Raw genomic sequence first — 28000 nt, 5'->3', positions numbered from 1 at the left:
GGGCTCCTAGAGGCTCGGGATCTTCCTGGGAGACTAGCTCACGAGGACTGCTCTCTGCCTCCTGTGAGCATCTCCTCAGAGCTGCCTTGCCTTTATCAGTCTGTGTGTCTGTCTCTCTCCCTCCATTCCCTCTAACTTTCCTTCTCTTTCCCATCCTCCTTCTCCATCTTTTGTTCCCTGTTCCTCTGTCATATCTACTTGCTTACTCCATTTTTTGAGATTCTCCTCCTCTCTTCTCCCCTCCTCTGCCTTCTTCTCTCCTCTTCCTTCCTCTCCTCTCTGTCCGTATGGCCCTGGACCTGTTCCTCTGTCTCTCTCCCTCCCTCCTCATGGCTTCTCTCCTTTTGACCTGTCTCTCTTGATCTGTTTGTCTGTCTCATCCGCTCAGTAATTGTCTGCCCCTCTCCAACCTCCTCGTTTATTGACCCTCGCTCACAGCCTCACAGAGACATGACCCAGGTCCACCAGAACACCTGCTAACAGCCCCCATCCCCCCCCCACACTATCTTCCCTTTGGCCCAAGGGCGCTTGGTGCTGCTGAAGCCATAGATGAGGTCTGGGACTTTAAGGGCTGGGATGTGGTTAAACTTCTCCTGCTGCCCCTCTTGGCAGCTGTCCCCTCTCTCTTGACCAGCGGGAAGTAGAAAGCGCTGGTCCCAGCCCCCCTGGAGTTGGCAGGAGTGCTGTTTACTAGGCCTGTGTTACAGCATGTGCTGGGAGGGAGGGTTGGGCCAGGCTGTACCTGAGCTGATCACTGCGGAGTGAATGTGTTCACTATTCTGTGCCCTGAAGGAGAAATTAGGAACTTCTCAAGTGATTTCAAGACCAGAAGCAACTGGGGGAGAGGAGCTCCACACTCCCGGGGAATATCAGGACCATTCTTGTGTCTCTAAGAGACTCAGATAGACCTTAGAAAGCCACACTCTAAATCAGGGCTGGGAAAGACTCCACCCAGGAGACTAGAAACAATGGCCTGGGGTTTGTTTAGAATGATTTGTCGGGCTGGGGATAAGATAGGATGAGCTGTGCAAGGAGGCATCCTAGGAGCTGTGTTCTCTGCACGACCGCTGAGTCGCTTGCTTTCTAGGTTGAGTCAGCTTTTGCTGTTTGCTGAGCCCACATACTCAAGGAGTGAGTGAAATCTCTAGGTCTGCAGAGAAGGCCTGGGGTTGACTGGTCCCCACTCAATCCAGGGTGGACAGCAGTGAATAGCCTAAACTGTATGAGGCAACACGTTCCCCCTTAAACCTCAGAGGAAGGAGGGGACTATGGGCTCCCCATCCCTCCTCATTTGCTCTGCTTCTCTCTGCCCCCAGCCTTGGGGCTTTGGCCTGCGATCACAACTGCTATCCTGATGGCATTTCCTCCTTACTCTCGTCCAGTTCCCAGTACGGCCTCCCCTCCTGTTTCCAGCACCTCCAATGATCCAGTGGGATCCTACTCCATCAATGGGATCCTGGGGATCCCTCGCTCCAATGGCGAGAAGAGGAAACGTGATGAAGGTAGGGAGGAGGGAAGAGGCTTGGCTTCCCCTGTGCATGCTTTGTCCTTGGACTCAGAGCTCCGGTTTCGGCCTAGCCTCGCAGCTGCTCTGCTGTGAGATCAGTTTTAGTAGCAAAGCCTGGGTCCCCCCACTACCCTGCTGGCTCCTGGAGAGAGGGAGGCAGGCTGCTGGTGGGGCCATCAGTTTCACCATCTGCTCAGCAGCCCCGACTGCCTCACCTTCCGCTGGGATTCATCCCGAACATCCCGGTGGGATGCCAGGAGGGAAAGCATGAGCCACGGACCATGGGAAGGTTTTGGAGGTTGGGGGACAGCTGGTCTCTGACCTGGGGATGAAAAGCCAACCTGACTTGTCCTCCTCTGATCTCAACCCATCAGAAGATGGGGGAGTGTTGTCATGTGCAGCTGACCCTAGTGTCCTTTCTCTGTAACACGTGGACCCTGGGCCCATTCAGACCACTTGGGGAGCTGGGCATGGACCCTCTCTGCTCTTCTCTATGGGAGGAGACACCCCGCCAGGCTCTGTTCTGGCCCTTCCCCTCATTCCCTGTAACTCCTCGGGTACAGCTAGCTATTAGGCAAGGAGTTAAAGGGTGAGGAGATGAAGAGGAGGAGCAGGGAAAGGAAATCAGAGGAGAGAGTGGTGGAGATGAACTTGAAAGAAGGTGTTTTTCAAATATTATGACATTAAGGGTCCCTTGGTGACCATCTGGTTCTCTTTTGATGCATGAGGCCAGGGCGCAGGGCTGGCAGGCCCAGACAAAGGGAAACACCAGTGTCTGGAGCCTGCTTCCTTCCCTGATCTTATGGTCCCTGCTGGGGAGGCAGTAACTTCCTGGTCTAGGAAGGGCATATGATTTTAAGGGTATCTCCCATGAAATAGACAGAACCCTCTAAATATGAACATGGGGGGTGACCAAATATCCCATTAGTCCAGACAGTCCCAATTTATGCCTTTGTCTCTACGCCTTGGCCAGTCAGCATCTCCTTTTTCTCTCAAAACTATCCTGTTTGGACAGTAAATCATGTTGTCATCCCAAGCACAGACAAGCCCTTGATTGGGGCAGCTCTAGAGGGTAAGGAACAGAGAAGAGAGACAAAGCTGAGATTCCCTTGACCCAGGCTGAGGGAAAAGAGAGTGTGAGAGCCCCGGCCTCCAGCAGAAAGGACAGCATGTAGGAGAGGCCTGGGCCTGGCAAGACAGTGATGACCTGGGGCTGGCCTCCTTCCAGAAGCCCTAATGGCCTCGTTTCACAGGAAAACAGCTTGTCTGGCTCTATTTCTCCTTCTTCCAAAATATCCAAATCCATTTGGCTGCCACGGCCTTTGCCACTCACTAAATTTCATTGTGGTTGTTTTGGCGGCAGCCACTGATGGGCAGAGGGGTGGCTGCATGAAAGGGCCTAAGTTTCAGTTCTCTCGGGGGGTTTCCCACACTCAGGCCTTCGCCAAGCTCCCTGGCACTCTGAGTGATCTGGAAGATTCTGCCTCAGAACCTGAGGATTTCTCCTTTAACCACCAGCACCTGTGAGATGACCAGGGGGCCCGGAGAGGCCACAGGACCCCCTTTGTCCTCTCCCCTATTTGTCTGAGGTTGGGGCCAAGGGTGTCCTCTGCTTCCTGGGCTCCTGTGGGCCGTGAAAGGAGCTGGGGTTAGAGAGTCACTGGCCTGAGGCTGCGGCCACTGCAGGTCGGGCCCGGCTGGCCCAGAACAGAGTACTCTCCTCTCTGAGCAATTGATCACATTCATTGTTTCAAGTCAATTCAATTCAGTCACCCTTTCCTGGGCATCAGTCACAAGAAAGGCTTGGTGCTGCTGTAGGATCCCAGAGCAGAACAAGATATGATTCTTGTCCTTAAGGAGCTTACAGTCTAGTGGGGCATGTAAAACACGTGAGTCCAGAGAGCAGAAAGGCCCATCAGAGATCTAGATATCTGTGTTGTGATGGAGGTCTGGGCTGCAGGCCATGGGAACTCAAAGTGGGGAGGGAGTGAACCTCCAGGAAGGGCTGCTCTTTGAGGAGGGGCCTGAGGGATGGACAAGGGGCACGGTTCAAAGACAACGGTAGTTGAAATTCTATCGGACAGACTGAGCTTTGTGACCAGAAGACACTGTGCTGAAAACACAGGGGTGCTTTGGCTGGGATGAAAGGGCCTGAGGGGAAGTCGTGGCAGTAAGGCTGAGCGGAGGGGTTAGGCTCACAGGAGAGGAGACCAAGACGGGACCCTATAAGGAGTTTGGACTTTTTCCCGCAGACGTGAGAAGCCACTGCAAGTGTCTGGGCAGGAAGGGACAAGAGCAGGGCTGGGCTGGGGAAGACCCTCCTCCAGGAGAGTGGTGGTGATGGCAGTGGGGAGACATCTCAGGAAGCAGTTGAATTCTGGGTGAGGGATAATGGCAGCCTCTAAGTTTACTCTTGCTGCTTAAATACTTACCCACAGGCCTAGCCAGTTGGCAAGAAGGATCAGAGACCCTGCTTCTTTTTTTGGGGAGAGGGTTCTTTTGCCTTGACTCACCCCTTCTGACCAACCCCAGGCCAGATGGAGCTGTCCTTCCCCGGGTGGCGGCCAGAGCCTATTAGGGAGGCCAGTATTCCGTGACCAGCCCCCTACCCCAAACACCACACACACACTTGATCCATCGGACCCAGGTGGAAAGGGAGGGGAAAGGAAAGGCTAGAGCAAAGGCAGACCTTTCAGAGCCCATTCCCCCCTTCCCCCATTCTGGGTGCCTCCAAGCAGCCAGGCCCAGTTTGCATTAGGGAGCAGCTCAGATGATTAAGAATAGGGGAGATAATTATGTGTCAAAATGATGTAGCCCAACTCTGCAGTCAGGCCAAGGTAGCACAGCAGCTGGCAGGCCGGTCGTAGGAGGCAGCCTCAGGCATGGGCTGCACAGACACCCAGGTGTACCCTTCAGCTACTGGGCCAGCACCACAGGCAAAAGAGAGAGCTGACTCGGGTGATGAGGGACGCTGGGATGGGCATGGGGATACATGTCAAGGGACTAGACCTCGAGGGAGTGGAGGGGCAGGTCTCTTTCCAGGTGGACCCTGTACCCCTGCCAGGCTGGCTGGATTTTGGCCCCACCCACTGGGGCATCTCCCTAGAAGTGTCATAGCCCAGGGGTGAGCTGTGAGCCTCTCTGTCCTCAAGGAAGCCACTCCCGCTCCTGCCTGTGGGTACAGTTCGGCCTATTCTTCAGCACTAACAATGTAACGGTGGTGGGCATTAGTGAGGACAATCACTGCAGCGTGTGCTGGCATTATTGGAGACAATCTCAGCAGTAGTTATTGGTGTTCACAGTGATAATACCCAGAGCGTTATTGGCATTGGTACTCAGAATATGGAGAGCGTTATTAGTATATGCAGCAATCAGATCTGTGGGGACATTAGTGAAGGGCCGATCAGCTGTGACTCTGGGGAAAAAGGAAACTGACAGTGGCTGTGAGCCTGCTTGAGACGCCCTCTCATGCTTTGGACTTTGGAAGAATGGAAAAATCCCCAGACTTGCCTTTAAGAAATATGCTAGTCAAGAAGCTTTGACCTCCCCTCCCCCCAAGAGTCCAGGAGGTCCCAGAATGAGATAGGTAGACAGACCAGGGACAGATGAGGAAGTTATGTCACAAAGCACCCGGCAGACAGGCTGTCCATCCGCCTGAGAAGGTAAATCCCCGTTCAGTACCCTGCTAAAATCTTTCCCTCTTCTTGGCTGCAATTATGGGTGAGTATATTAGGGTCCTTTGAAGGAACACTGTTTCCCTGAATGTTGCGTGCCCTGGCTTATGTGGCTGCAGGATAGGGACTTTTGTATTTTCTTAGGCTGAAAGACCTAAGTCCTTTACCTTCACCCAGTTGCTTTTGGCTGTGGCCTAAAGCATTGCCATCCATCAGTGTTGTTGAAGGCCAGAGCAATTACATAACTTGTCCAAAAATCTGAATGAAGTCATATGTATGAGTCTTCTGATCTGTGTGAGGGGAGGTGTGTTGGTATCATCCTTTGATGTGTGGGATTGCAGGGGGCCGTGATTCTGCCTTCCATTAATTAGGTGCACAATGAATTGTGCAGTTGAGTGGTGCCAGCCCGGTGCAGTTGTACGTTTGCGGGCAGGGCAGCCTCTGTGGCTGCAAACAACCGAGACCTGTCACTGCCTTTAATAGCTCCCTTCTGCTTTGGATGAAGCCGTAACTTCAAGAAGTGGTTTATTTCCTTAGTTAGTTTCCCCCCAAAAGTCCCCCAGTGGGTTGCTCAGATTGGACTTGGAGCAAATGAGGGGATTAGGCTGTGGGAAGGAGCAACATCTGCTCTGTCTAGGAGCCTGGGCTGCAGGCAAGAGAAGGCTGCAAAGACCCCCATACAGAAGAAGGATTCGGGGTGGAGGCCAACAGGCAGTCCCGGGAGCACAGCAGGGATGGGCAGTGTGGCTCAGTGGGGAAGGGGTCTGGAGGGAGGCGCAGCCGGGTTTGAGTCCTAGTGCCTTGGGCAAGTCACTTAACCTTCATCAGCTCAGTCTTCTCCTCTGTGAAATGGAGATGGTGATGGTACTTACTTCACAGGGATGTGGGGAGCACTACACGAGATCATGGCGATGGAGTTGAGCCGACTCCATCTCGGAAGGTGGCTCGCTGTGTGTCTGGGGAGGAAGGCATAATTGGCAGGTTTATGTTTCAAGGGGAAATGAAGTTGTGTCAGAAAGAAACTTTTTGGGGTACAGCCTCTCTCATCTTGGTGCAGCTCCTTTTAAGTAGGGAAGCCTAGGGAAGCTGATGCTGGGATAAACCGACCTAGACGGGACCAGGGCAGTGGGGGAAAGAGATGAGCCTCCCCTGTGTGACCGGGAGGACCTCTGTCCATCTCTGCTTGCTCATCCGCTCTGTGGTTATATCCACCTGGGCCGCATGTCATCTCTTATTAGCCTCCACAGGCATTTTAGATGTGGGTAAATAAATACGGGACCCCTTCTTCTCGAACAGGGAGGCATCCCTTCCTCTATCCATTGCTGTGTATTTCTGCTCCCACATGCAAATTTATTTATTTACCTTGGGAAATGTATGTTTGTTTTGTGGCCACATGTGCTTTTTTACATGGGTTATGCAAATGTGGGTATTGTGTGTTCTCTACCTTTCTGAGATCGTTGGGTGAAAGGGGATGCAGAACTGCATTGGGCAGGCATGCAGTTTTCTGGGTAGTGTATGCGCTCGAAGAGATGTTCAAATGTGAGCAGGTGCATGTCCATGTCCCTGTCAGCAGCTCCAGGGAGCTGGGAGAGCTCTAAGCCAGGTCTGGGTGTGCTAAGGCTGCATGGTCTTGAGGCATAGGTTCGCGTATGGAATTTTGCCCAAAGGGCCCTGAGGGCATCACCCTGTTGGCAAAAGGATGGGCTGTCCTGATCCTGCCTCCAGGGATGGACTGGCCCCCAAGGCAAAGGAGACTGAGACTGGGAACCCTTACAGAGGAACCTGGTCTCCCAACCTCAGGGTTTTTCCCCCCTCCCTGGTCTTCAACCTGCCTGTCTTTCACGCGATCTCTGTGTCTGTCTCTTATTTGCTCTAGTCGAGGTATACACTGATCCTGCCCACATTAGAGGAGGTGGAGGTTTGCATCTGGTCTGGACTTTAAGAGGTATGGGGGCCAGAGGGAACATGGTGCGGGGACCAGGGGAAAGAGCCGGGGGTGGCCGTTAGAGAGTCTTCAGAGAGTGGGTTCCTAAGGGCCAGAGAGCAGAATAGGAGGAGGTGGCCCAGGATTCCACTGGGAAACCAAGAGGCTAACAGAGTGTCAGGGCCTGGCTCACTTCCGCCTTGGGCTACTGCTGGGTTTGGGGGCTGAGGCCCCGTGGCCTGGAGGGTCAGGCCCTCAGTGGATGGGGGACACTTTTTCCAGCCCTTGGAAAAACAAAGAGCAGATCGGGTAGTAAAACAAAAGCAAAGGAGACCTGGAAACACCTGACAGCCCTAATTCATCACGGCCCAAGTTTTTTCCCGTGTTCCCATTATATTTGTTTGTAAAAGTGGAAATCAATTTTGAAGGTAATTTTCTGGAAAGAATGGAAGGGAGGTGGGAGGGCCGGATAAGGCAGAGATGGTAAAAGGAAAAATTTAGGCCAGGCACAGCCCAGGGGCAGCTCTTGGCAAGGTGAAAGAAAATTGCATATTCAATCTCCATCCATGAATCTCCCTCACTGCTGCCCGCCTCCTGCTTGAAAACAATGAAGGCTTTTTCCCAACGCTGGGCAGGGCCTCGGTATCAGCCTCACTTTAACTTCAGGGTCATTAATTCCCTGATTATTGAAGGAGAAGAGAGGGTTGCAGCATCAATTCCAAAGGCACCCCCCCATGTGATCAGGCCCCGGTTGGGGTGGGGTGGGGAGCAGCCAGGGTGAGGTGAGGTGTTGCTTCAGAAGAGCAGAGGGGTGGGAGGGAGGAAGTGGGGAGCCAACTGGACTGGGGGGAAGGAAGCCAGGAGGAGGGGAGAAGAAGGCAGTCATTACTGCATACCTCTGTTGTGTTGTTATTGCAAATTAAAAGTAGCATGTTCCACTCCGCAGCTATCTTTGGGGAGGGAGGGGCACCGAGGGAGGTGGGGGATCTTATCATTGCTTCTTCAGCAGACCAGCCGTGGTGTCACCGTGTGAGGTGACATTTGAATTTACAATTCCGCTGAGAAAAGCCATTAATTCACAAATTAACATTTCTCCCTCTCCCTCTCTCTTTAACACTCTCTCCCTCTCTCACATGGATGTGCAAGCAATTGAAAAGACAAAGGAAATAGCCTTAAGGAAGAGACTTTACTGCTAGTCTGTCTGTGCTGAGATTGCTCCCCCTGCTTCCAGATAGATAAACCAATTACCTGAGCAGCTCTGCTACTGGCCGCCCAAGATCACCTCCTTTTGTAGGCTGCCTCCATGGCTGGATTACACTCGGTGTATCTCATTAATGTAAACCAGGCATGCCCTGGTCACCGGGCTCTCTTCCCTACTCTCTGTCTGGAGGGGCAGTGGGAGGAGTGCTGGTGTCAGAAAAGGCAGGCAAGGAGGACCCTGGGAAAGAGGAGAGGCCGCTGCTGGCCAGCTGCCAGGCCCTGGGACTCTGGGTGCTCAAGGCCCGGGCCTTCGGTCCTGGAGGAGGCTGCTGGGGGGAGTCTGCAGGTGAGCGCTCCTTGGCAGGTTTGCATGGGTGGACACTTAGAGGCAGAGGCAGGAGCCAGAGCCTGACTCTCTGGGGCCCACAGCGCCTGTTCTCTGTGGCCTTTTGGTCCAGGGGCCGGGGGCTGGCAGAAGCAGAGAGGGATCTGAGCGCTCCCTGCATGGGAAGAGCTTAGGGAAGTTTCGCTGAGTCCACATCATTTTAGTGGGACAGGATGCAGCCTGAAGGAGCTGGGAGGGGTGCAGAGGAGGGCCCAGAAGGCAAGGTGAGGTTGCACTATGTCGGGTAAACAAAAGGAGGTTTTGCGCTGATTCCTTAACCGAAACCCAGCACTTGGGCGCAGTTATGTCTGTTTGCCACTCAGTCCCTACACACACACACTCCCAGCCATCCAACTCCTTTCTTAGAGAAGACCCATCCAGGAAAGTGGACCCGGGGTGCTGTGCTCTCAGACCTCCGGAGTGAGCTTACATCGTGGGCAGGATGTCGCAGAGCCTTTTTTGCTTTTACTCTCCTCCAGGACCCGGCCAGGCACTGCATGAAGACAGTATATTAGCAGAGGGAAGCCAAGCAGAGTTTGAGTTTCTGTAAGGAAAGTACCTCTGTGGGTTATTGCTAGAATTATATGATTTCACACACACTACATACTACCAAGCATAGGTCACAGACTCTGAACCTAAGGAGGCAGGTTCTATGAAAGTCCAGAAACAAAATCTGCATGGAGGTAGTCATCTGTCTAGACAAGCACCCAACTTTAACTGTATTAACAGAGCTCAGCCTATGTTCATTTTCCAACAAATAGTCAAACCCTGGCTACTGTCCACTCCAGCCCAAGAGCGAACTAAGTTTCAAAGGTCAGCATTTGCTAAGACACCCCCCCCCAAAATCCACTGCTGAACACACATTCATTGTTATGAGTATATCTTCCTAGTAACATGGGAAATTAGACCGTTCATACCTGAGGGGGGAATTTTTCTATCTTAGTTGGATCGCATATTTTAGCCTAACTCTCAGGGTAATGTTGGCTACGAGCCTGTAGAACACCAACCATGTCATTATACAGAGTTAGGTTTAAAGGTTTTATTGAGACCTTTACCTTGCGCCCTGTGCACACTCGGACTTACTTTTTTCTGTAGAGAGATAGCAGGGTTTAGCCATGGCTGTGTGTAGCTGACATAGGTGTGTGAATTTGTACCTAAATCCCTGCGTTTATATCAGAGACTGCAGCCACGTCATTAACCACCTTAGTTTCCCAGCCAGTTCATGCTGTTGTGGGTAAGGAGTTATATCTAGTTGTCTGAGGAAGGATGTTGAGATTTAGCACAAAAGAGTATATTTTTTTCGTAAAATGCCAAAAAGTAAGAATGGATGGGTTGACCCCACTCCCCAGGAGAGGAGGTACAGACTTGCAGTGGAGGGGCTGTGTGTGACCCTCCACCACTGGAAATCGGGGTGGGAATAGCAATAACTTTCTCAGCAGAGGCCTCGGGTCCTCCCCACCCCCGCATCTGTGCGCTCCTGTGCACGTGTATGCACACCCACTGTGTCAGAACACATCTTCAACCCCTTGTCTTCCACTTGGCAACTACCTTCCAGCCCTGCAGGTAGGTATCGTCCTCCTTCCCCCACAGGCAAGGGAACCAAGAGAGAAATCCGGGCAGGGGCCTGGAGGACCCCTCAGAAAAAGGGTCGGGGAGAAGGTAAGCTGGGGAGACCCAGGAATGCCGCCTGCCAGGGGAATGGGTCCTAGCAGCCTCCGGACCATTGCTGGCTGCACAAGAGTGGCCCCGGAGCCCAGGGAAGGGCCCCTCCCTTGCTTGCCTTCCTCAGGGCCCCGGTGGCCGGGAGGGGGGACCCTCCCCATTCTCCCCCGTGGGGGTGGAAAGGCCAGGAGGGTTGGGGGAGGGCTGAGAGACGGATCACGAGCCTCAGAGCCGAGTAGTTGCAGCACAGCCAGTAATTCAAACCATCCTGACCCTTCGGTGAACTCAAACCTGCTGACCTTGACAGCACCAGACAAGGGAGGCCTCACAGACCTCAACCTGCATGGAGGCCTCGCCTTCTCTCCCTCCCTTCCTTGGAGCCCATATCCCAGCCTCCAGGTGGCTCCTCATTTGGCCATCCGAGCGACATGTCAGCATCCCTCCCTCCCTGAGGTGCCCGCCGGCCTGCCTCAAAGCACCCTTTGTGCTCATCTCCGCTGGAGACAAGCGTGTGGACATCTCACGGGGGTCTTTCCAGGGCTGGGCTGAGGCTTCCTCCTTCAGACAGAGCTTTTACACCTTGCCCACCCATCCTCCTCCTGCCCAGGCTTCATCTTTTTCAAGAGCTATAGTGTGTGTGTGTGTGTCTGTGTGTGTGTGTGTTTGTGTGTGTGTGTGTGTGTGTGGTGTCCAGGTGCACACAAGGGCAGGGATAAAATGTGATCTAGACAGAGCAGACAAGGGGAGGGAAGAAAAGCAGGAGGAAAGCAGCCCCAGGAACCTGCATTAAAGTAAATGCAGTTTATGAAGTTGATGCTTTCCTCCTGGGGAGAGCTGGAGTCCATCCAACAGCCTCTTGGAGCCTGCCAGACAGCTCCTGAAGCAGAAAGTGCGGGCAGGAGTGCGAGCAAGCCGGTGGCAGAGGGAGAGATGCACGGACACACACATACACACACAGTCTCTCTGTCTCTCTCTCTCTGTCACTGGCTCACACAGATCTCCCTAGGCCCCAACAGCCTGCAAAGCCTGGGATGGAGGGATGCAGATGAGTGTTTGGTAGAAGGGAGCTTCTACCAAAGGAGCTTCCCTTCCCTCTTACCTCCCCACCCCCACCCCCATCTCCTTTGCAGTGTGGGCCACTGGGGCAACCAGCTTGTGGAAGCTGCTCTGGGAAAAGGGGAGTGCAGGTGGTCTTGAGGTCTAGGAAGGAAAAGGGACCAGAATGTGGTCTCCCAAGAACCTGCCTTTTTTCTGAGGATGGGGATCCATTTTTCTCTGGCACCTCGGTCTAGACCAATCAGGTACGACACAGCTACTGAAGACAGTCCTTAAGAAGAAATTTAAGGAGTCTCTTAAGGAAAAACAATCAGAGACAGTATTTTTTCTGGGAATTCAGAGGAACTAAATAGTTGACCAGGTTAGGATATGGGAGCTCTCAGACGGACTTATAAGCAAGGCGGAGTAACTGCCTTTCTAGACTCTTCTGCATGTGCACAAGCACATGGGTTCATGTGTGTGTTCACTAAGAATATGTAAGTGGGCCAGAATCCTTGACTTCAGACAAAAGGAGGGTGTGAAGAAAGATGACTGGAAAGCCTTCTCTCTGCCCAGGGCAAGGTGGCAACATCCATCTCCTGCCCCGGGGCTTCCATGACACGCCTGAGCTGGGGACAGGCAGTGGGGAGAAGCCTACGTCCCACCTTTTCCTGAGAACTCCGTGTCCCTATTCAGGTTCTTCCAGGAGCTGGGACAGAGGAGGAAAACAGAGGTAGAGTCACCTGAAGGCAGAGAGTCAAGCAGGAGAGGGTACAAGGGAAGGGGAAGGATGGCTGGAAATTGATTGTGGAGGATGCTCTGGGAAGCCAGGAGACACAAGGCATGGAGGGAGGCAGAAACTGCCCAGGGATGGCTTTTGCCCTTTCTCTCCTCTTTTCTCTCTTCCTCCCTCCCTCCTTCCCTCCCTCCCCCTCCTCATCCCTCCCCTCTTCCCTCCACACATCTTTATTGGTTCCAGTAATAGCGTTGATTTGCATGTCAGGCAAAGCTTTGCTACACACACAAAAAGAAAACCCCAGCCGTGTTGGTGTGGCAGTGTCAGCTCTCGCTGTTGTTCGACAGTGTAAAATTAAATTAATAAAGCCCCCAACACAGGAAAACATAACAGGAAATTAATGGCCTTTACTGTCGCTCTGATGCAGTCATTTGCAACCCTGCTTTCCGCACCAAAGACTTCATAAATGCAAGCAGTTTCTCTAAACAAGCATACTTAGAGCGGCCTGGTATGTAATTTTTCGCCTTGCTTGTGTCCTTTGAGCTAACAAAGGCCCCTTCCCTTCTGGCTCCAGAGAGGCTTCTAACTCGTTCGGGCCCGGCCCCAGGCAGAAGGCCCCAGCCCCTCCTGAGAGCCCAGACAGGGCTGAAGGAGGACTCAGGTCCCCCTCAGACAGACCCTCAGCCAGCCCTCCTTCCCCGCCAGCGGCCAGTGTGCCCAGAGCCCCAGCCTCTGCCTGCAGGCCAGCAGGAAGGCTCAGCGTATGCTCTCAGCCAGGAAGGTTGATCACCCTGGGGAATTCACCCAAACCCACCCAATGCTCACCCCGCCCCTTCCTCTGTGCAGCGGTCCTCTCTGCCCACTACCTGTTTGCTCCCCTTCCCCCATCTGTCCCCGCTCACCGTCCTTCTACTTCTTCACATAGGGGTCACAACCACCACGCTGGCAGCATGTTGGCAGTGGGTGCCCATGGCCCACTTTTCTACAGGTAACTGGGGGCTAACTTATTCAAAACGGGTGTAGTGACAGTATGGATATAATTCTCTGGGGTTCTAGGTCTCCCCCATATATCCCTCTTCTCCCCTGGTTGGTTAGAAAATATGAGGGCCCTAAATGATCATTCAGGCCATCTCTCTGTCCTTGGGCTGATTTCCCATAAACCATTTCAGAGAGCTGAGAGTCCGTGGTTTTGCTTCAGCGTGTAAACAGGTGGGATATTGAGAAAACTTACACTGACCTCTCTGGGGACCTTTGTGGGCCCAAGTTCCCACTGTGTTAGGATGTGTAAGAGGAGCAAATAACCAGGTTGTGGATCTCATGGAACATACAGTCTATGGAGAGGCAAGGCTATCCCAAACCAGACAATAACCTGTTAATTGAACGCTGAACCATGTGGCTGAGTGTTCAGTAGGAATCCAGGGAAGTGGCTAGAAGAGCAGGCAGGAAATGGGACTTGAAGCTGGAAATGGCTGAGATTTGGAGAGACTGTCTCCAGGGCTATCTCCCCATGGAGGGAGGCCAGTGGCTGGGCTAAGAGTGGTGACAAGACAGAGTCAGATTCTTAAAGGTCATCTGGTTTTATCTGCCACTCACGTGGAACTCTCCCCTCTAGCAGTTCCATTTGACAGGTCACAGCCCCTGCCTGGACATAGGACATAGATGGACAGTTATCATTGTTAGCAGCACTGCCTTTGTACTGAGTCAGTGTGGTGTTGAGGGAAGAAGATGGGACTTGGAATCCATATGGCTGGATTGGGCTCCATCTCCTCTCCTTGCTTGCTCTGGGACCTTTGGCTGATTACATAATCTCTCCGAATCTGTTTCCTCATCTTTAAAATAAGATAACAACATTTACCACATAGAGTGGTGGTAAAGATCTCCATGTAACAGCCCCTCTTTTCTCTCTCCCTCCCTCCCTTCCATTCATTCCACCTGATTTACTGAGCACCTAACACCGGGCTGAGCCCTGGGTGGATTTCAGTTTCTCACATGGTATGGTCCCTATGCTTGTGGAAGGCCCTTCACCATCCTGGTTACCCATCTCTGAATTCATTCTTGACAGTTAAAGTCCTTCTTAAATGAACACTAAACTCTAGAGACAGTCTAGCCAAAGCCAAGTACAGTAGAACGCTTGCCATTCTCCACCTGGAGATTCTACATCCATAATGTAGCCTAAGATTACATTCGATTTTTTAGCAGCCGTGTCAGACTCAAAACTCATATTGAGTTCGTGGTCAACTAAAACCTTGAGATCTTTTTCACATCAATTGCTATCAAGCCAGGTCTACCCCATTCTGCACTTGTGTAATTGATTTTTTTTAAACCTAAACATAGGGCATTCCATTTATCCCTGTTGAATTTCATCTTGTTGGTTTGGGCTCTTAATTCCACCCAATTAAGATTGTAAGGATGTCTTCTATGTCATCATCCAAGTAGTTTTTTTTTTACTTGTTTGTCCGACATCTCCTACTCGTTTTTTTAATTTATTTTTATTTATTTTACTTTATTTTTTATTTTTAATATTTGGCTGCATTGGTCTTAGTTGCAGCACACAGGATCTTCTTTGTTGCATGGGGGATCTTTCATTTCCATGCGCGGGATCTTCGTTGCGGTGCATGGGCTTCTCTCTAGTTGTGGCACACAGACTCCAGAGCACGTGGGCTCTGTAGTTGAGGCACACGGGCTCAGTAGTTGGGACCCGCGGGCTTAGTTGCCCTGCAGCATGAGGGATCTTAGTTCCCCGACTAGGGATCGAACCCATGTCCCCTGCATTGGAAGGTGGATTCTTTACCATCAGACCACCAGGGAAGTCCCCCAAGTAGTTTTTTTAAAGAGTTATTTTCCTTTAAAATAAAGGAAAGCCACATGGCCCACAAGTGGAGACGTCCCTCCTGGGTGCTTTAGGGGCCATTGAGCCCAACAGCCATCAGCCATTTCACTGTTCTTCATCTTGTCCATAAAGTTAGGAAGACTCTCTGTGAAATTCTCTGTTACCATTCACTATACCCACAGTGTTTCCTTAATCAATTTTAAAAATCCAATATAAGTTGATGAGAAAATTGAATGTCTGCTATGGATAAAGCATAGCAGGACTGATTTACAAAGGTAAATAGGAAGGACACGGTCCTTGACCTCAAGAAGCTTCTAATCTAGTAGGGAGATGATAGATGTGCACACCATTACACAAGCAGAATGTGATAGATCTATGATCAAGGTATAAAGTGCTATGATAAATGTAAAGAAGGGGGGGCAGTTGCTTCCCATCAGGGCAATTGAGGAAGTCTTTGTAGGGATGGCATTTGACATAAGCGCTGATAACTAGTTAATGTGCTACCACTTATTCTTGGGGAGTGCATGCAGACTCCACAGTATTACCATTTTCTTTTCTAATGCCCACAAATTAACTGCATGATAATTTCTTCTAAAAGATTTCCAGACCCTAATATTAAATGTATTAGACTGTTGTTTGCATAAGCTTACCTTTCTCCCCTTTTCACGATGGCATTGGTTTTGTCACTGTGTTGCCCTTTCATTGTGACCACTCAAGGATTATCAACAAAAACTTTAGGATGCTATCTACCTCCCCCCAACCACCACCCCGCCTCACCTGAGTTCTGATATACGAATTATCTGGGCCTGGGAGAGGCAACTCAATTGAAATGGTTAAGAGTTACCTGCCTGGCCTCCTCCTGACCTGGGCAACTCCTCCTGGTCCCATTTTGAAGATTCTTTTCTTTGATGGAGAAGACCAAGTCAAGCCAGGGGCTGAGAAGTTCTGCCTTCTCTCTCAGTATTGCATCCTTTCCTGAGCACTGAGCTTAAGCTTGCCTTCCTTTTTGTTCTTTCTCCAGACGTAGTTACCAAGGCCCTTTTTTGTTGTTTCAGCTTGTTCTGAGCTTTTGTCTTCCTGACAGGCTCCTGCTACTCTCATATCCATCCCTGGTTATGGTCCCCTCCTTCCATCTGTTGTGTGTGTCCCTTATAAGAGGAAAAAAAAATAACTTTTGTCTGATAATAAGTGTAATGTATGCTCATTGTAAAAGTATTTGGAAGATACAGTAAATTTTTAAAAAAATCACCCATAATCTCATCACCAAGAGAATTTTGGTGATGAGATTTAGAATTTTGGCATATTCTTTACAGCCTTTTTTTTCTCTGTGTATACATAATTATATATATATATATAATTTTTATCAAAATCGGAATGATACTGTATATACAGCTTGGGTCTCGCTTTTTTCACTTAACATTATACAGGACCATTTTCACATATCATTAAATATTCTTTGAAAACATGATTTTTTAATGGCTGCATACTCTTCCACTGTTCCATGTACATGTCCTTTTAAAATCTAGGCTCATCATATTTTAAAGTTTATTCATGTGCAACAGCAAAGATTTCCCTTAAATGCCCTCTCTTTCCACCCTTCCCCTACTCCCAGTCCCACTCCCTTTACTTTGTCAGGTTGATTATTTGAGCTTGTAGCAGAAGAATTTCATTTTTAGAGCATCCTGTCCTCATGGAATTATATTCCCTTCTAGCATCTCCTGCCGTGGGATCGCACAACCATTCTTTCCCTCAATGCATAGCAGTTTGCTTTTCTCAAGTCAGAGTCTGTGCAACGCCCCCTCCTTTTGCTACTGTCGCCTCTAGACATGGGTGCTTTCTCCCCAGACCCCCAGCGCTTCCCTTTTATCAGTTGTTTCTTCCTCGGTCAGAATTAAGCAGCCTGGAGTAGCGGAAAAGGGCACGAGTCTGAGAAACCTCTGTATCCTAATGGTGACTAGCTGTGTGACATGGGGAAATGACTCAACCTTTCTGAGCCTCTTTTTTCTTTTTAAATCTCTAAGAGGGAACGGATTAAATTATCTCCATGACACTTTCTAGCTATAAAATGTGATAACACCGAACCCAGAGTGGCAATGTCCTACACTGCTTCTTTTTCCTTCTAAAAGGTAAACTGCAAGGCAAGTAAAGAATGGATCAATCTTTGCTTTTGGAATTCTATGCAACAAATCAGCCAACATCTTTTACCACCTACTATGTGTCAGGCCCTGGGCTAAGTTTACACAAATGAAAAAGATGGGTCCCTGCCTTTAAAATAGTCACAGTTTAGTGAAGAAAACAAACATTAAAAAATAACAACATGGGGCTTCCCTGGTGGCGCAGTGGTTGAGAGTCCGCCTGCCGATGCAGGGGACATGGGTTCGTGCCCTGGTCCGGGAAGATCCCACATGCCGCGGAGCGGCTAGGCCCGTGAGCCATGGCCACTGAGCCTGCGCTTCCAGAGCCTGTGCTCCGCAATGGGAGAGGCCACAACAGTGAGAGGCCCGTGTACCGCAAAAAAATATATAAATAAATAAAAAATAACGACATGGGAATTCCCTGGCAGTCCAGTGGTTAGGACCCTGTGCTCTCACAAGCCGCGCCGTGTGGCCAAAAAAATAATGATAATAATAACTACAATACATATAGATTCTAAACTTGGCTTTGCCACTTACTGGCTGGAATAAGTACTTCGGGGCGAGTTACATAGCCTGTCCAGCCCTTGGTTTCTCCAGATTATGAGCTCAACTGCCTGAGGCATATTGCCTGGTTTTGCTTCTGACTGCTCCATCACGTGTTAGCTCTGTAACCTCAGGAAAGTTCCTGAACCTCTTCACTTCCATTTCTTCGCCTACAAAATAAATGGGGATAATAATAGGAGCTTCCTGCTTAAGTTCTGGTGAAAATTAAACGAGTTAATATATGTAAAATTCTTAGATGAGTGCCCAATATATAGTAAGCACTTAATGTTAGCTGCTGTTATTGTAAGGATTGAATCAGTGGATTATGTTAGGCATAGTGTCCGGTACCATAATAGGAGCTGGATCGATTTTAGTTATTATTTCTACAATAGCGGTTTGGATAGATGTCTGCTGGAACACAGAGAAAAGAGAAGTGAATACTGCTGAGGTAGGAGCTAGCAACCCTCTGGTGTTCATCTGAGGAAACTCAGTCCAGAAAAGCTCAAGGGACTTGGCCAAGGTCACATAGCAAGTGAGGGACAAAACTAGGATTTCAACCCAGGAGATGATACTCCTAGTTCAGTATTACATTAGGGCCGCTAATGTAGTTAGTGTCCCCAGAGGCACATGGGTGTAAATGGGCCCAGTAAGACTGAGGTCAGGCAGGCAGGTAGCCACGCCCCTGCCTTCCACCCTATCGTGAACTCATGGAGTGTTTAGAAGCAGGGCTTGATCAGGGTTAGCAGGTTCTCCAGGGCTGGAAGGCTGGGCAGAAGCTGGTCTTGCTCAGAGCCAAAGCTTTGGGCCAGGTTTCCAAGGACTTCTTCATGCCCTCCTCTTGAGCGTGGCTTGGGGTGACTGGCCAGGGCAGTCCCACGGATCGTCCGGTATAAGGACAGGAGACCATGGGGAATGTCATCCCACCTCCTTGGATAGACAGTGTTTGCATCAGCTTCTTCCCAGCTCATGGCTCCCCCATTTCCTCCTCCCTCCTCCTCCTCCTGTCTCCTGCCCTTCTCTCCTCACCCGCTCACGCTCCTTCCTTTTCCTTTCTCCTTCCCGCTCCCCTCTGCCCCCTCCCCTCCCCGTTTTGTTAATCCTCGATCTTCTCCCAGTCCGGAAAGCAGCCCTGTTCCTCAGCATCCCCGACCTCTCTCCCCATTCTCAATCAGATGGGAGGCCAGCGTGGCAGCCCAGACCTCGGGGTCCTGCGCCACCGTGGGGGTGGGGCCGGAGCGGCACAGGCAGGCTGCCCTGAATGACAAGCGGGGATATTGATCGCATTCTGAACTCAGCCCAGCCGATAGAAGGTAATTAATGACTCCATTTGCCTCAGCACTGAGAACAATTGAGTTTGAAACTGCAACAACTGGCAGCTGGGGAGACTGGGGGCGGCCTGGGAGTGAACCCCTCAGAGGAGGAAGGTGGCGTTAGAGGAGCTAAGACAGGGAGAGGGGGCAGAGGCCACTGGTCAGACTGGGATGCAGCAAAGAGCTCCCACCCGGATCAGCGCCCCGACCCCTCCTGCTCTCCGAAGCCCCCTAGAGGCTGAGGTCCATCACCTACTGTCCCCACTTCCTCCACGCATTTCTCTTTTCTTCCTGTATCACTTTTTCAGGTCATTTTTGGTCTACAGGTGAAGTGAGACTGACTTTCCCTGGGATTGCTCCTTGTTAGCAGTGTGAAGCACACACATGTTTTTCACTCTCCCTCAGCTTGTTTCTTCTTTTGTAACATTGGATTAATGGTAGCTCTTCTGCAAGTGTTATGTGGGAATTAGAGATAATGTGTAATAAAGAACCTGGAGCCTGCCTGGTACATAGTTAGTGCTCAGTACATGACAGTGATGATGATCTTTGACAGGGAAGGCAAATTTGATAGAGTGGAGAGGGCTTTGGAATCAGACGTTCCTGAGTTCAAATCCAGCCTTTGGCTACTTTCTAGTTGGATGATGTTCAACAAATAATTTTGCCTCTCATCTGAAAGATAAGAATGATAGTAAATACCTCGTAAAAGTGAATGGATTTAATGAGTGTATGTGGAAGCCCTAATATTGCCAGTTTCCCCATAGATGGGTAAATGTGTGTATTTGGGCTTGGAAAACTGAAGTTAATATAGTTCTTTGCTATACTTTAAAAGAATTTCTCTCAAATGCCTAATTCCTACTTCTTGGGGTTTGGTGGGCAGCCCTATTCATTCCACTTTGACTTTGGTGAGCCTTGGTGCTTTCTGACCAAGGAAGTGGCATTATTTCATCCTCTCTATTACCATCACCCCCACCTACCTTGTGGTCAGCACACGAGAATTTCTCTTGTCCCTTGCAGGGAGTGCTTTGGAGATTCAGGCACAGTGTCAACACACAAGGAAGACAGAACACTTCTGTTTTGTCCCTTGTCTCTAGCCCTCATCCCTAATACGTGGTGTTCAGTGCCTGTCCCCCTCCCCAAGCTGCTGAGACCTCACCGGACAGCCCTATTCATGATTGGCCAGCAAGAGGGCCTGGAGTCAGAGGGGTGGGAGGTAGGGGTCTGCTCCAGGGTGACCCAGGGATGGATGGGGAGTGGCAAGGTTAAGTGAATGAGGAAATCACATCTTTTTGTTGAGGAGTAAAAGCCATTTTTATTAATGATTCTAGAAGTGATATGTGTTTCTTGTACAAAGCCTGGATCATATAGAAAAACTTAGATGAGAAGAAAAGAATTTGCTCATGATCAGGGAGTAATCACTGTTACCCTGTGGGTGGCTCTCTTTCCAGTCAAGGTGATCTTTGGTTTTACGATTCTCTTCTTTTGCACGGAGATCAGGGCCCCACTGCTGGATCCCAGGCTCTGCACATGGGCTGGGCAGGCAGCTGCTGCTCCTCATTGGGGCTCAGGCCGCAACTGTCCACGGGCATCTTCCCTGTGCCAGGCTCCCTGGTAGATATGCCCTTGACCTAGCCACTTACCTTCATTTATGCTGCACTTCATTTACTCTGAGCCTCAGTTTCCTCACCAGTAAAAAGGGGATTATAATCCCTAGCTACCTTGGAGAGTAGTTAGGAAGCCCAAATAACATAAGGTCTATGAAAGCTTTTGTTAACTGTAAGCAAGTATGAAGTGGTTGGAGGAGAAGACAATATGAACCTTTGTTCCCTTTGAAAGAATAATCTACGTCAAAGTTTTAACTCAGCAGTTTGTTTAACTTAATTAATGTATTTATATCCTGCTTCATTCCGAAAAGGACTTATGGTAGCTCACTCTCCTTTAGAGACGCTACAGCTCATGCCATAGTGGACAAAGCACCTGGAATGGGCTCCAGTTCTGAGGGTCCTACTACTCAGTTGTGTGACCTTGGACTGGTCACCTCCCCTCCCCCACCTCACCACCCACCCTGCTAGTTTTCATTACCTTAAAATGAGGAGTTTGGACCAGGTGTCCCCTCATCATTCTCCGCAGTCTGGGCTCGGCCAGCTCAGGGGCCATAGGCGGTAGCCTCAGTGTAGGGAGGGTGCAAAGTAGAAAAGGGGGGATGCTGGGAGGGATGCAGTGTCCTGGATGGGGCCAAGTGGCCCTCAACTGGGTCCCCTGGGTTTGGCACCCGGGCAGCAGAGTGAAATGATGTGGGGAGCAGGCTCTGGAGTCAAACAGACCGGAATTCAAATCCCAACTGTCATTTACCAGCTGCATGACCTTGGATAAGCTACTTAACCTCTCTTTGCCTCAGTTTCCTTATCTTTAAAATAGGTATCACAGCACCTACCTCACAGGGTTGTTGGGAGGATTAAATGGCATGTAACAAGCTCACAGTACTGTGAGCTGCTAATGGATGGTGGCTGGGCAGGGGACAGCAGAACAGTACTGAATCCTCCACATATGGGACCAACAAGCACAGGGTATCTTCCTTGCTCTGGGAGGTCTTAATAAACCTTTGCAGCCACATTTTCCAACCTCAATCTGAAAATGTGGCCTGAGAGTGGGAAAGAATATTGGAAATCAGAACTGCTCCAGAAAGTCCAAGACATGCGGCATCATACTCCAGCCCTCCTCTTGGAGCCCTGACAAAGGAGGGGCTGGTTTTCCCATCAAGGTGAAGGCTGAGGGCCTGCTCTGCCATTTAAGAAAGACCTTCCCTGGAACTAAAAATGAGCAGATAGACCCACTTTATCCTACTCTTTGCGACCAGGGCCGTGGTGTGGTGTGTCCAACATAGGGGCCATCTCTGGGCCCAGTTCTCAAGCAGCCTCTGCCAGCTGCCTTGGATAGCAGTTCTGGAGCTCCAAGGTTAAGTTTCACTCTTAACTGGGAACACGGTGTGCTCTGTCCTTGGGTAGACGTACCATAGGTGGGCAGGAAGGTGTTGGTGAGAGTGGGAAGGGTCTCTGTGGACCAGAGTCAATGCTGTTGGAAGCTAACAAGCAGTTGGGCAGGTGAAGAAGGGGCATGAGTCTACCCAGGGGCCTGTCGTGGGTCTTCCCATATCCTCTGACAGCTAAGGATGTGTGGGACTTGCCTGACAAGTAACTGGGTGTCCTGGTGGCTGGTCCAGCGGCCTTCTGCCAGGGGTCTGGCTTTGAATGCTACCCAGGAGAGCCTCGTTCATTCATTCATTCATTCACTCATTCATCCGTTGAGTATCAAGTCTGTGTCCAGCTCCATGCCTGGCACTGGATCTACAGAGATGCACCGGTCATGGTTCCTGCCCACAGGGAACTCCCAGCCTAGCTCCTTGGCACGAGGGGGTGGGTGCTATCTAATTACTTTCCTTGCTGCTCACTCTGCAGCCCAGATCAGGAGTTGCTTCTGCCTCTTCCTCCGTGTTAGCCCAGCTCTGCCAGAGAGCCTTTCAGTGCCTGGGCCTGGCAGTGTCTCATAGCCCAGCTCCATCCCTCTCCCTTGCTGCCACCGCTGAGACTCTACCTTGGGAAGCCCCACCCAGCCCTCTCTCTCCATATCCTGAGGAGGTCCCTGCAAGTGGGTGGTACTGACAACAGCTTTGTTTTCTCTTCCTTTTCAATGCTCTTCTTCCATGTTCTTTTTTCTTTTCTGCTCTTCCTCTACTCTCTTCTCTCCTCCTCCAGCCTCTACCCTCCAACCCCACCCCCATCCAGGCCCCGGGCTACCCTCCTCACTGGATACACAGGCTTCCGGGAAAGCAGAACCAGCTGGGTTATTCCTGTAGCAGGGGCCCTCAGCCCAGCCTGTGCTTCCTGAGGCGTCTGATGTAGGAAGCTTCTTCCCTTTCTTCCTCTCTCTCTTTCTGCCCTGCCTCTGCCTCTGGGCTTCCTTCTTCCCTGAGCTTCTCCTCCTTGGGCCTCTGAACCCAGGCTTCTCCCGGCCTCCTTCCCTCACTCCCTTCCCGCCCTTCCTCCTTGCCTTCACTCCTCCCTTCCTTCTCTAGCTGAGGGAAGGGCACTACCCCCTCTGGGGCGAGCCTGGGAGAGCCTGTGTGCCCTCTGGCTGACTTGGGGGACACTGCCTCCCTGTCCCCCACCAGTAATGCCACTGCCGTCTCCCTACCCCTGTGGCTGTCCTCCCTGTTCCCCAGAACTTTCTTTGTGCTCCTTCGCCATTCATCATGACTGCTGCCTTTCCCACCTCCCTATCACCTTCCTTCTCCTTTGAGGAGTTTCCTCAAGCCTCCTGCAGCCTCCCTTGGAGGTTCTCTCCTGCTTGCATCAGACTAGTTTGCTTTTCTGCTCCTCTAGCACCTTCTGTCTCTTCCTTGCCCCACCCCCCTTCCCTCTCCTCATCCTCCCTTTCCCCGGACCCTCGGCCACCTCTTCCAGTAGCAGCCATCCGTTTGCCTTTCCTTCCTCCCTCCCCCTTTCCATCGCTGCCTCTGTAACCTGTTTTATCACCAGGGCCTGAGTATACCAAAAATAAATAAATAAATAAAAAGGTCAGTGAGTGGAGGAGCAGCAATAACCCCTAAAACAGTACTATCAGTGGAACATGATTGATCAATTGAATTCCATAGCGGCTGAAAAATGTGGGATTAAGTAGTGTATTATACGCACAATGAGTTGAGGCATGATGTTCATTTCAAGTTCATTTCGCCGGCCTCTGCCACCAGATCAGGCAATCAATAGGGGCAGCAGATATCATATATCACCTCTCTGCGGGCTGGGGAGAGAGCACCATAATCTCTCGCAAATTTAGAGTGACAGATTTGTCAAGATCTGAAGGGCCCCTGAATAAATGAAGGAAAAGAGACTCCTCCAGCCAGTGACCTGAGGACAAAGCTTCAGTTCAGCCCCTACACACACACACACACACACACACACACACACACACACACACACACACACACACGGGCTGGGCCAAGCCACACACAGGCATATACACAAATTTACACAGAGGCATAGTATGAGTTTCACCACATATATGCACACACCCCTGCACATAACATGTGAGCCCATGTTCACAGACAAATGCACTTTACTTCCCAGGACTCACTGGTGACACTGTGGTAACCACACACAAAGACACTTGCTGTCTCCCTCTGCTCTGACAGAAGTGCCTCCCCAAAAGGTAGGGGGACTCCAGCAAGAGAGAGTTAGACACAATAAAACGTGCAAATAGCTCCAAGGGGTAGCATTAAGATGATGGCACATCGTTGAGAGAGAAGCAGGCACAGAAGAAACATGGGGGGACGTAGGCTCACACTCCCCATGCAGTCACACACGTACACATGCACCTTTTCAGAAAGGTTCTTGGACTGTCACTTACACATTCCTAGACACTTATTTATCTGGATGTTTATTCGCGTAGAACTGCATATATATAGAAAATACACAAAAGGGAAAAATAAATATGTCACACCCTAACTCATATAGAGAGATGCATACACTGCCTCTAAGACAGAAAATCATTCCAGAAGCTTACACAGAAAAAACACAAGTTTTGTGGCCTTAGGAACATAGGGAACATAGAAATATCATCAAGGCTGTCCCTGTGTCTGTCTGTCCACCTCAGACATGATGCTGGTCTCCATTCTCTCTCTCTCTCTCTCTCACACACACACACACACATGCACACACACACACACACACGCACACACACACACCCCCTTTCTTTGCTCTCCCACCCCCTCCAGGATCTAGTGAAGACAGGAAGTCCCATTAGGAAAGCAGACCCCCTTGCTCCATCTGGGAGGCCAGCAAGAGAGGATGGCCGCAGGTTGAGGTTAATCAATACATAATATTTTCTATGCTCTCCTGAACGATACTGTACGGTGTTACTGTATATAATGCAATATTGATTATATCATACTGTATAATCACCTATAAACTGATATATATAACAGTCCCACAGGAACACCCTGGGGCCTACAGCATGGGCTGGCCCCAGGCCCAAGGCTCCCCAGCTGGTCTTGGGCTAGGGAAGCCAAGGAGTGGCCAAGCTGTGGCTGGGAGGACCCAGCTTTGGGCCCGGGAAGTTGCAGGGTGGGGGGTCAGGGAGCGTAGACACAGCAGGTACTTGGCCCGCTGTGAACTCTGAAAACCCCAGTGGACTGGGATAGAGGGCAGGTCCAGGGAAGGAAGGGTAGCAGAGTGGTGGGAGGCCTGGGGAGAGCAGTACACAGACAGGACTGGCCTGCAGCCCCAGGGAGCAGGCACTTTGTGGCACCACCGTGGCTTTTCATACATGGGGCGAGTCTCAGCTTCCTGTAGAGACTGCAGGAGGAACCAGGCGGCCAAGGAGCTGGCCTCTGGCGGAGCCTAGCCAGAGTCCAGGTCAGGGACGAGCTGAGGAGGGTGGCTTGGGCACAGCAGCATCTACAGGGACCCAGTCTTCAGTCTCTGCCCAAGTTGCATTTCATGACTCACGTGCCACCTGATGTCTGCTCCAGTCTCAGGCCTGGCCCAACGCAAGCAGAGTGCCTCAGCTGGGCCCTGAGTCCCTCCTCCCTCGGTGGTGAAGTTAATTACTTCACCCGGTCTCCATGTTACACTCAGCCTCGGAGATTTGATGATTTTCCACCCTTGGAGTCAGTGGAACTGAAATTCATCTCAGAGCCGAGTTCAATTCTCCACAGGCTTGGTAATGCTGGCCCAAGACACCCAGCTCCTTCCCCAGGCCGATCCAGGCCGGGGGACAGAAGGGGCTCAGGGGAGACGTGCCCTGGGGAGATGGCCCCTGGGAATCCCTCTGGCTCCACCGCCTCTGCCTAGTCCTTCCCACGCCCTCGAGTTGTGACAGCTTCCCTTTCTCTTCCCAGGGCATTCAGGGGCTCTGGCTCTCTCACCCAGGTCTCTGAGGCATGGCCAGCCCCTGGGCCAGCCCCTTCAGCCTGAAAACTGGGAGTAAGGGGTCCCAGCAGGGGTGCAAAGCCCTGGGGGCCGAGCCAGGTGTCCATCACCTTTGCCCACTGTGTGCCTCTGCTGACCTGCGCTCATGCCCCGAGTGTCCCTGTGTCCTCCAGATGTGTCTGAGGGCTCAGTCCCCAATGGAGATTCCCAGAGTGGCGTGGACAGTTTGCGGAAGCACTTGCGAGCCGACACCTTCACCCAGCAGCAGCTGGAAGCTTTGGATCGGGTCTTTGAGCGTCCTTCCTACCCTGACGTCTTCCAGGCATCAGAGCACATCAAATCAGAGCAGGTGAGGAAGGAGCTTTCTGCTCGCAGAAGTGGAAAGGGACGGAACAGAGCAAGGCCTCTGGAGGACGTGCACACGTGGGTCAGCCCCACGCACACCCAGCATCGTGTGGGCTGCCTTTGGGTGCGCCGTGTGAACACGTTCACACAGGGACGTTATAGCAGAGCTAAGAAAATCGTCATAGTATATGGTAGTTAGAAAGGGTGAGTTCTGGGCATGAGTATGGCCGTAGGTAAATCTTAATCCCCTTTCAGTTTCAGTTCTATCCTGTTTCCCTGTCTGTAGAATGAAGGGCTTGGACAGATGATCTGACAGGTCGTTTCCAGCCCTGCCATTCTGTGCTTCTGGCATAGAGTACTCAGGAACGTCCCTTGCCTAAATGCCCCTAGGGTCCTACAGAAAGTCTGAGTAAGCCTGGGGCGTCAGGAGGTGAGCCCGCTGTGCCTGTCTCCTGACAGCCTACCCCTCAGACCCAATACTTCCCACAGATGAAGAGCAACCCAGAACACACAGCATGGGATGCAGCCCACAACACACCAGCACATTACACAGCATAGAAACACACCTCCTAACTGCTCCCATTCACCTGTGTGCACGTGTTCACAGACCACCGCCACCCACCTGCTTGCTGCCCACCCACCGCCCAGCCCACAGGACTCATAGCACAGCCCATCAGCCAGTAGGTGTGCACGCCCCACAGACCACCAGCTCAGCGCACTTCCACGCCCGCCTCCACGCGCACACCAGGACAGCCCCCTGTGCACACACTCCGACGCATGAGCACACACCCATCCCCCCCACACTACAGCCCAGGCCAGGCCCACAGCCTCAGCACAGCACAGCCTGCCATGTGTGCACACTCGGGCACACACCCGCACGCACACGCACCAGCGCATCTGCACAGACTGCACAGCGCAGTTCCACTCTAGGACTCCAACAGCTCCCAGCCATTCACCTTTCTCCCCGCCCGTCCTTTTATCCCGTAAGCTGTTTGTCTTCATAAAACAAAAATCAAAAGTCTTTTTAAGGTGCCCTGAGCCATAAACCAACAAAGGAGGAGCCGGCGGAGGCGGGCGGCTTGGTGCACCCTCCCCGAGTCCCCGGCTGTATTACAATGAATAACCTTTATTTACTTTCATTAGACTATTAAACACCAGCACAGTCATTTTTCCCCCTGAAACTCGGAGCAGGGCCCATAAAGCAAATCCGAAGCCTAATTGAGTTCATTTTAATTTCTCTCCGATCACAGCGAATTACTCTGGTGATAAATCAGGGGGCAGCTTCACCCCCAGTAGAAGGCCTAATTTGCAGCTAATTACAAAACTGATTTCTACAGGAAGATCAATACGAGAAGGAATTGGAAATGACGAGGCAATCCTGTCCAGCCAGGGAGGGGAGAGGGCCCTCTGGGGGGGCCAGGAAGCGGAAGGGAAAAAAAACGGACCCGAAAGAGCAGAAAATCAGTTTTAATTTAACGTAATATTAATCAGAGCAACTTTTCCTGCTTCGTGCGGGCTCCTGGTCAGCCCAGCTCTGGGGTCTGGCTTGGCGGTGGCTGCAATAAAAAGGCAATTACCCGAGTGTTTCAGGCAGGACACCCTTTCAGAGTCAATGACTGGCCCCCTCCCACCCTTCTGTTAGCCATGTGGACTCTCCCCCTCCCCAATTTCATACCCCAGTGCACAGGCAGAGAGCGAGGGGCCCGTGAGGCAGTCTTTGTTTGTTTTTTAAAAAGGGGCTCCAGCACCCGGTCAGCCAGCCCAGCAGTGCCAGGCTCGAGGCCCCACTAG

The 28000-nt window shown here is 51.2% G+C and overlaps 1 protein-coding gene across 1 annotated transcript in view; it reads left to right on the top strand.

The window, feature by feature from the left end:
• The window catches only part of PAX2 (paired box 2), a 78794-nt gene that overhangs the window by 32804 nt on the left and 17990 nt on the right, over positions 1-28000 (top strand). The window contains 2 exon segments of the mRNA XM_060108021.1: positions 1383-1502; positions 26038-26213. Of these exon segments, the coding sequence (XP_059964004.1) occupies positions 1383-1502; positions 26038-26213 (296 nt within the window).

The sequence above is a fragment of the Mesoplodon densirostris genome, chromosome 1, assembly GCF_025265405.1.
Source record: "Mesoplodon densirostris isolate mMesDen1 chromosome 1, mMesDen1 primary haplotype, whole genome shotgun sequence".
NCBI classification, from domain to species: domain Eukaryota; kingdom Metazoa; phylum Chordata; class Mammalia; order Artiodactyla; family Ziphiidae; genus Mesoplodon; species Mesoplodon densirostris.
This window is presented reverse-complemented; position numbering and strand designations above follow the sequence as displayed.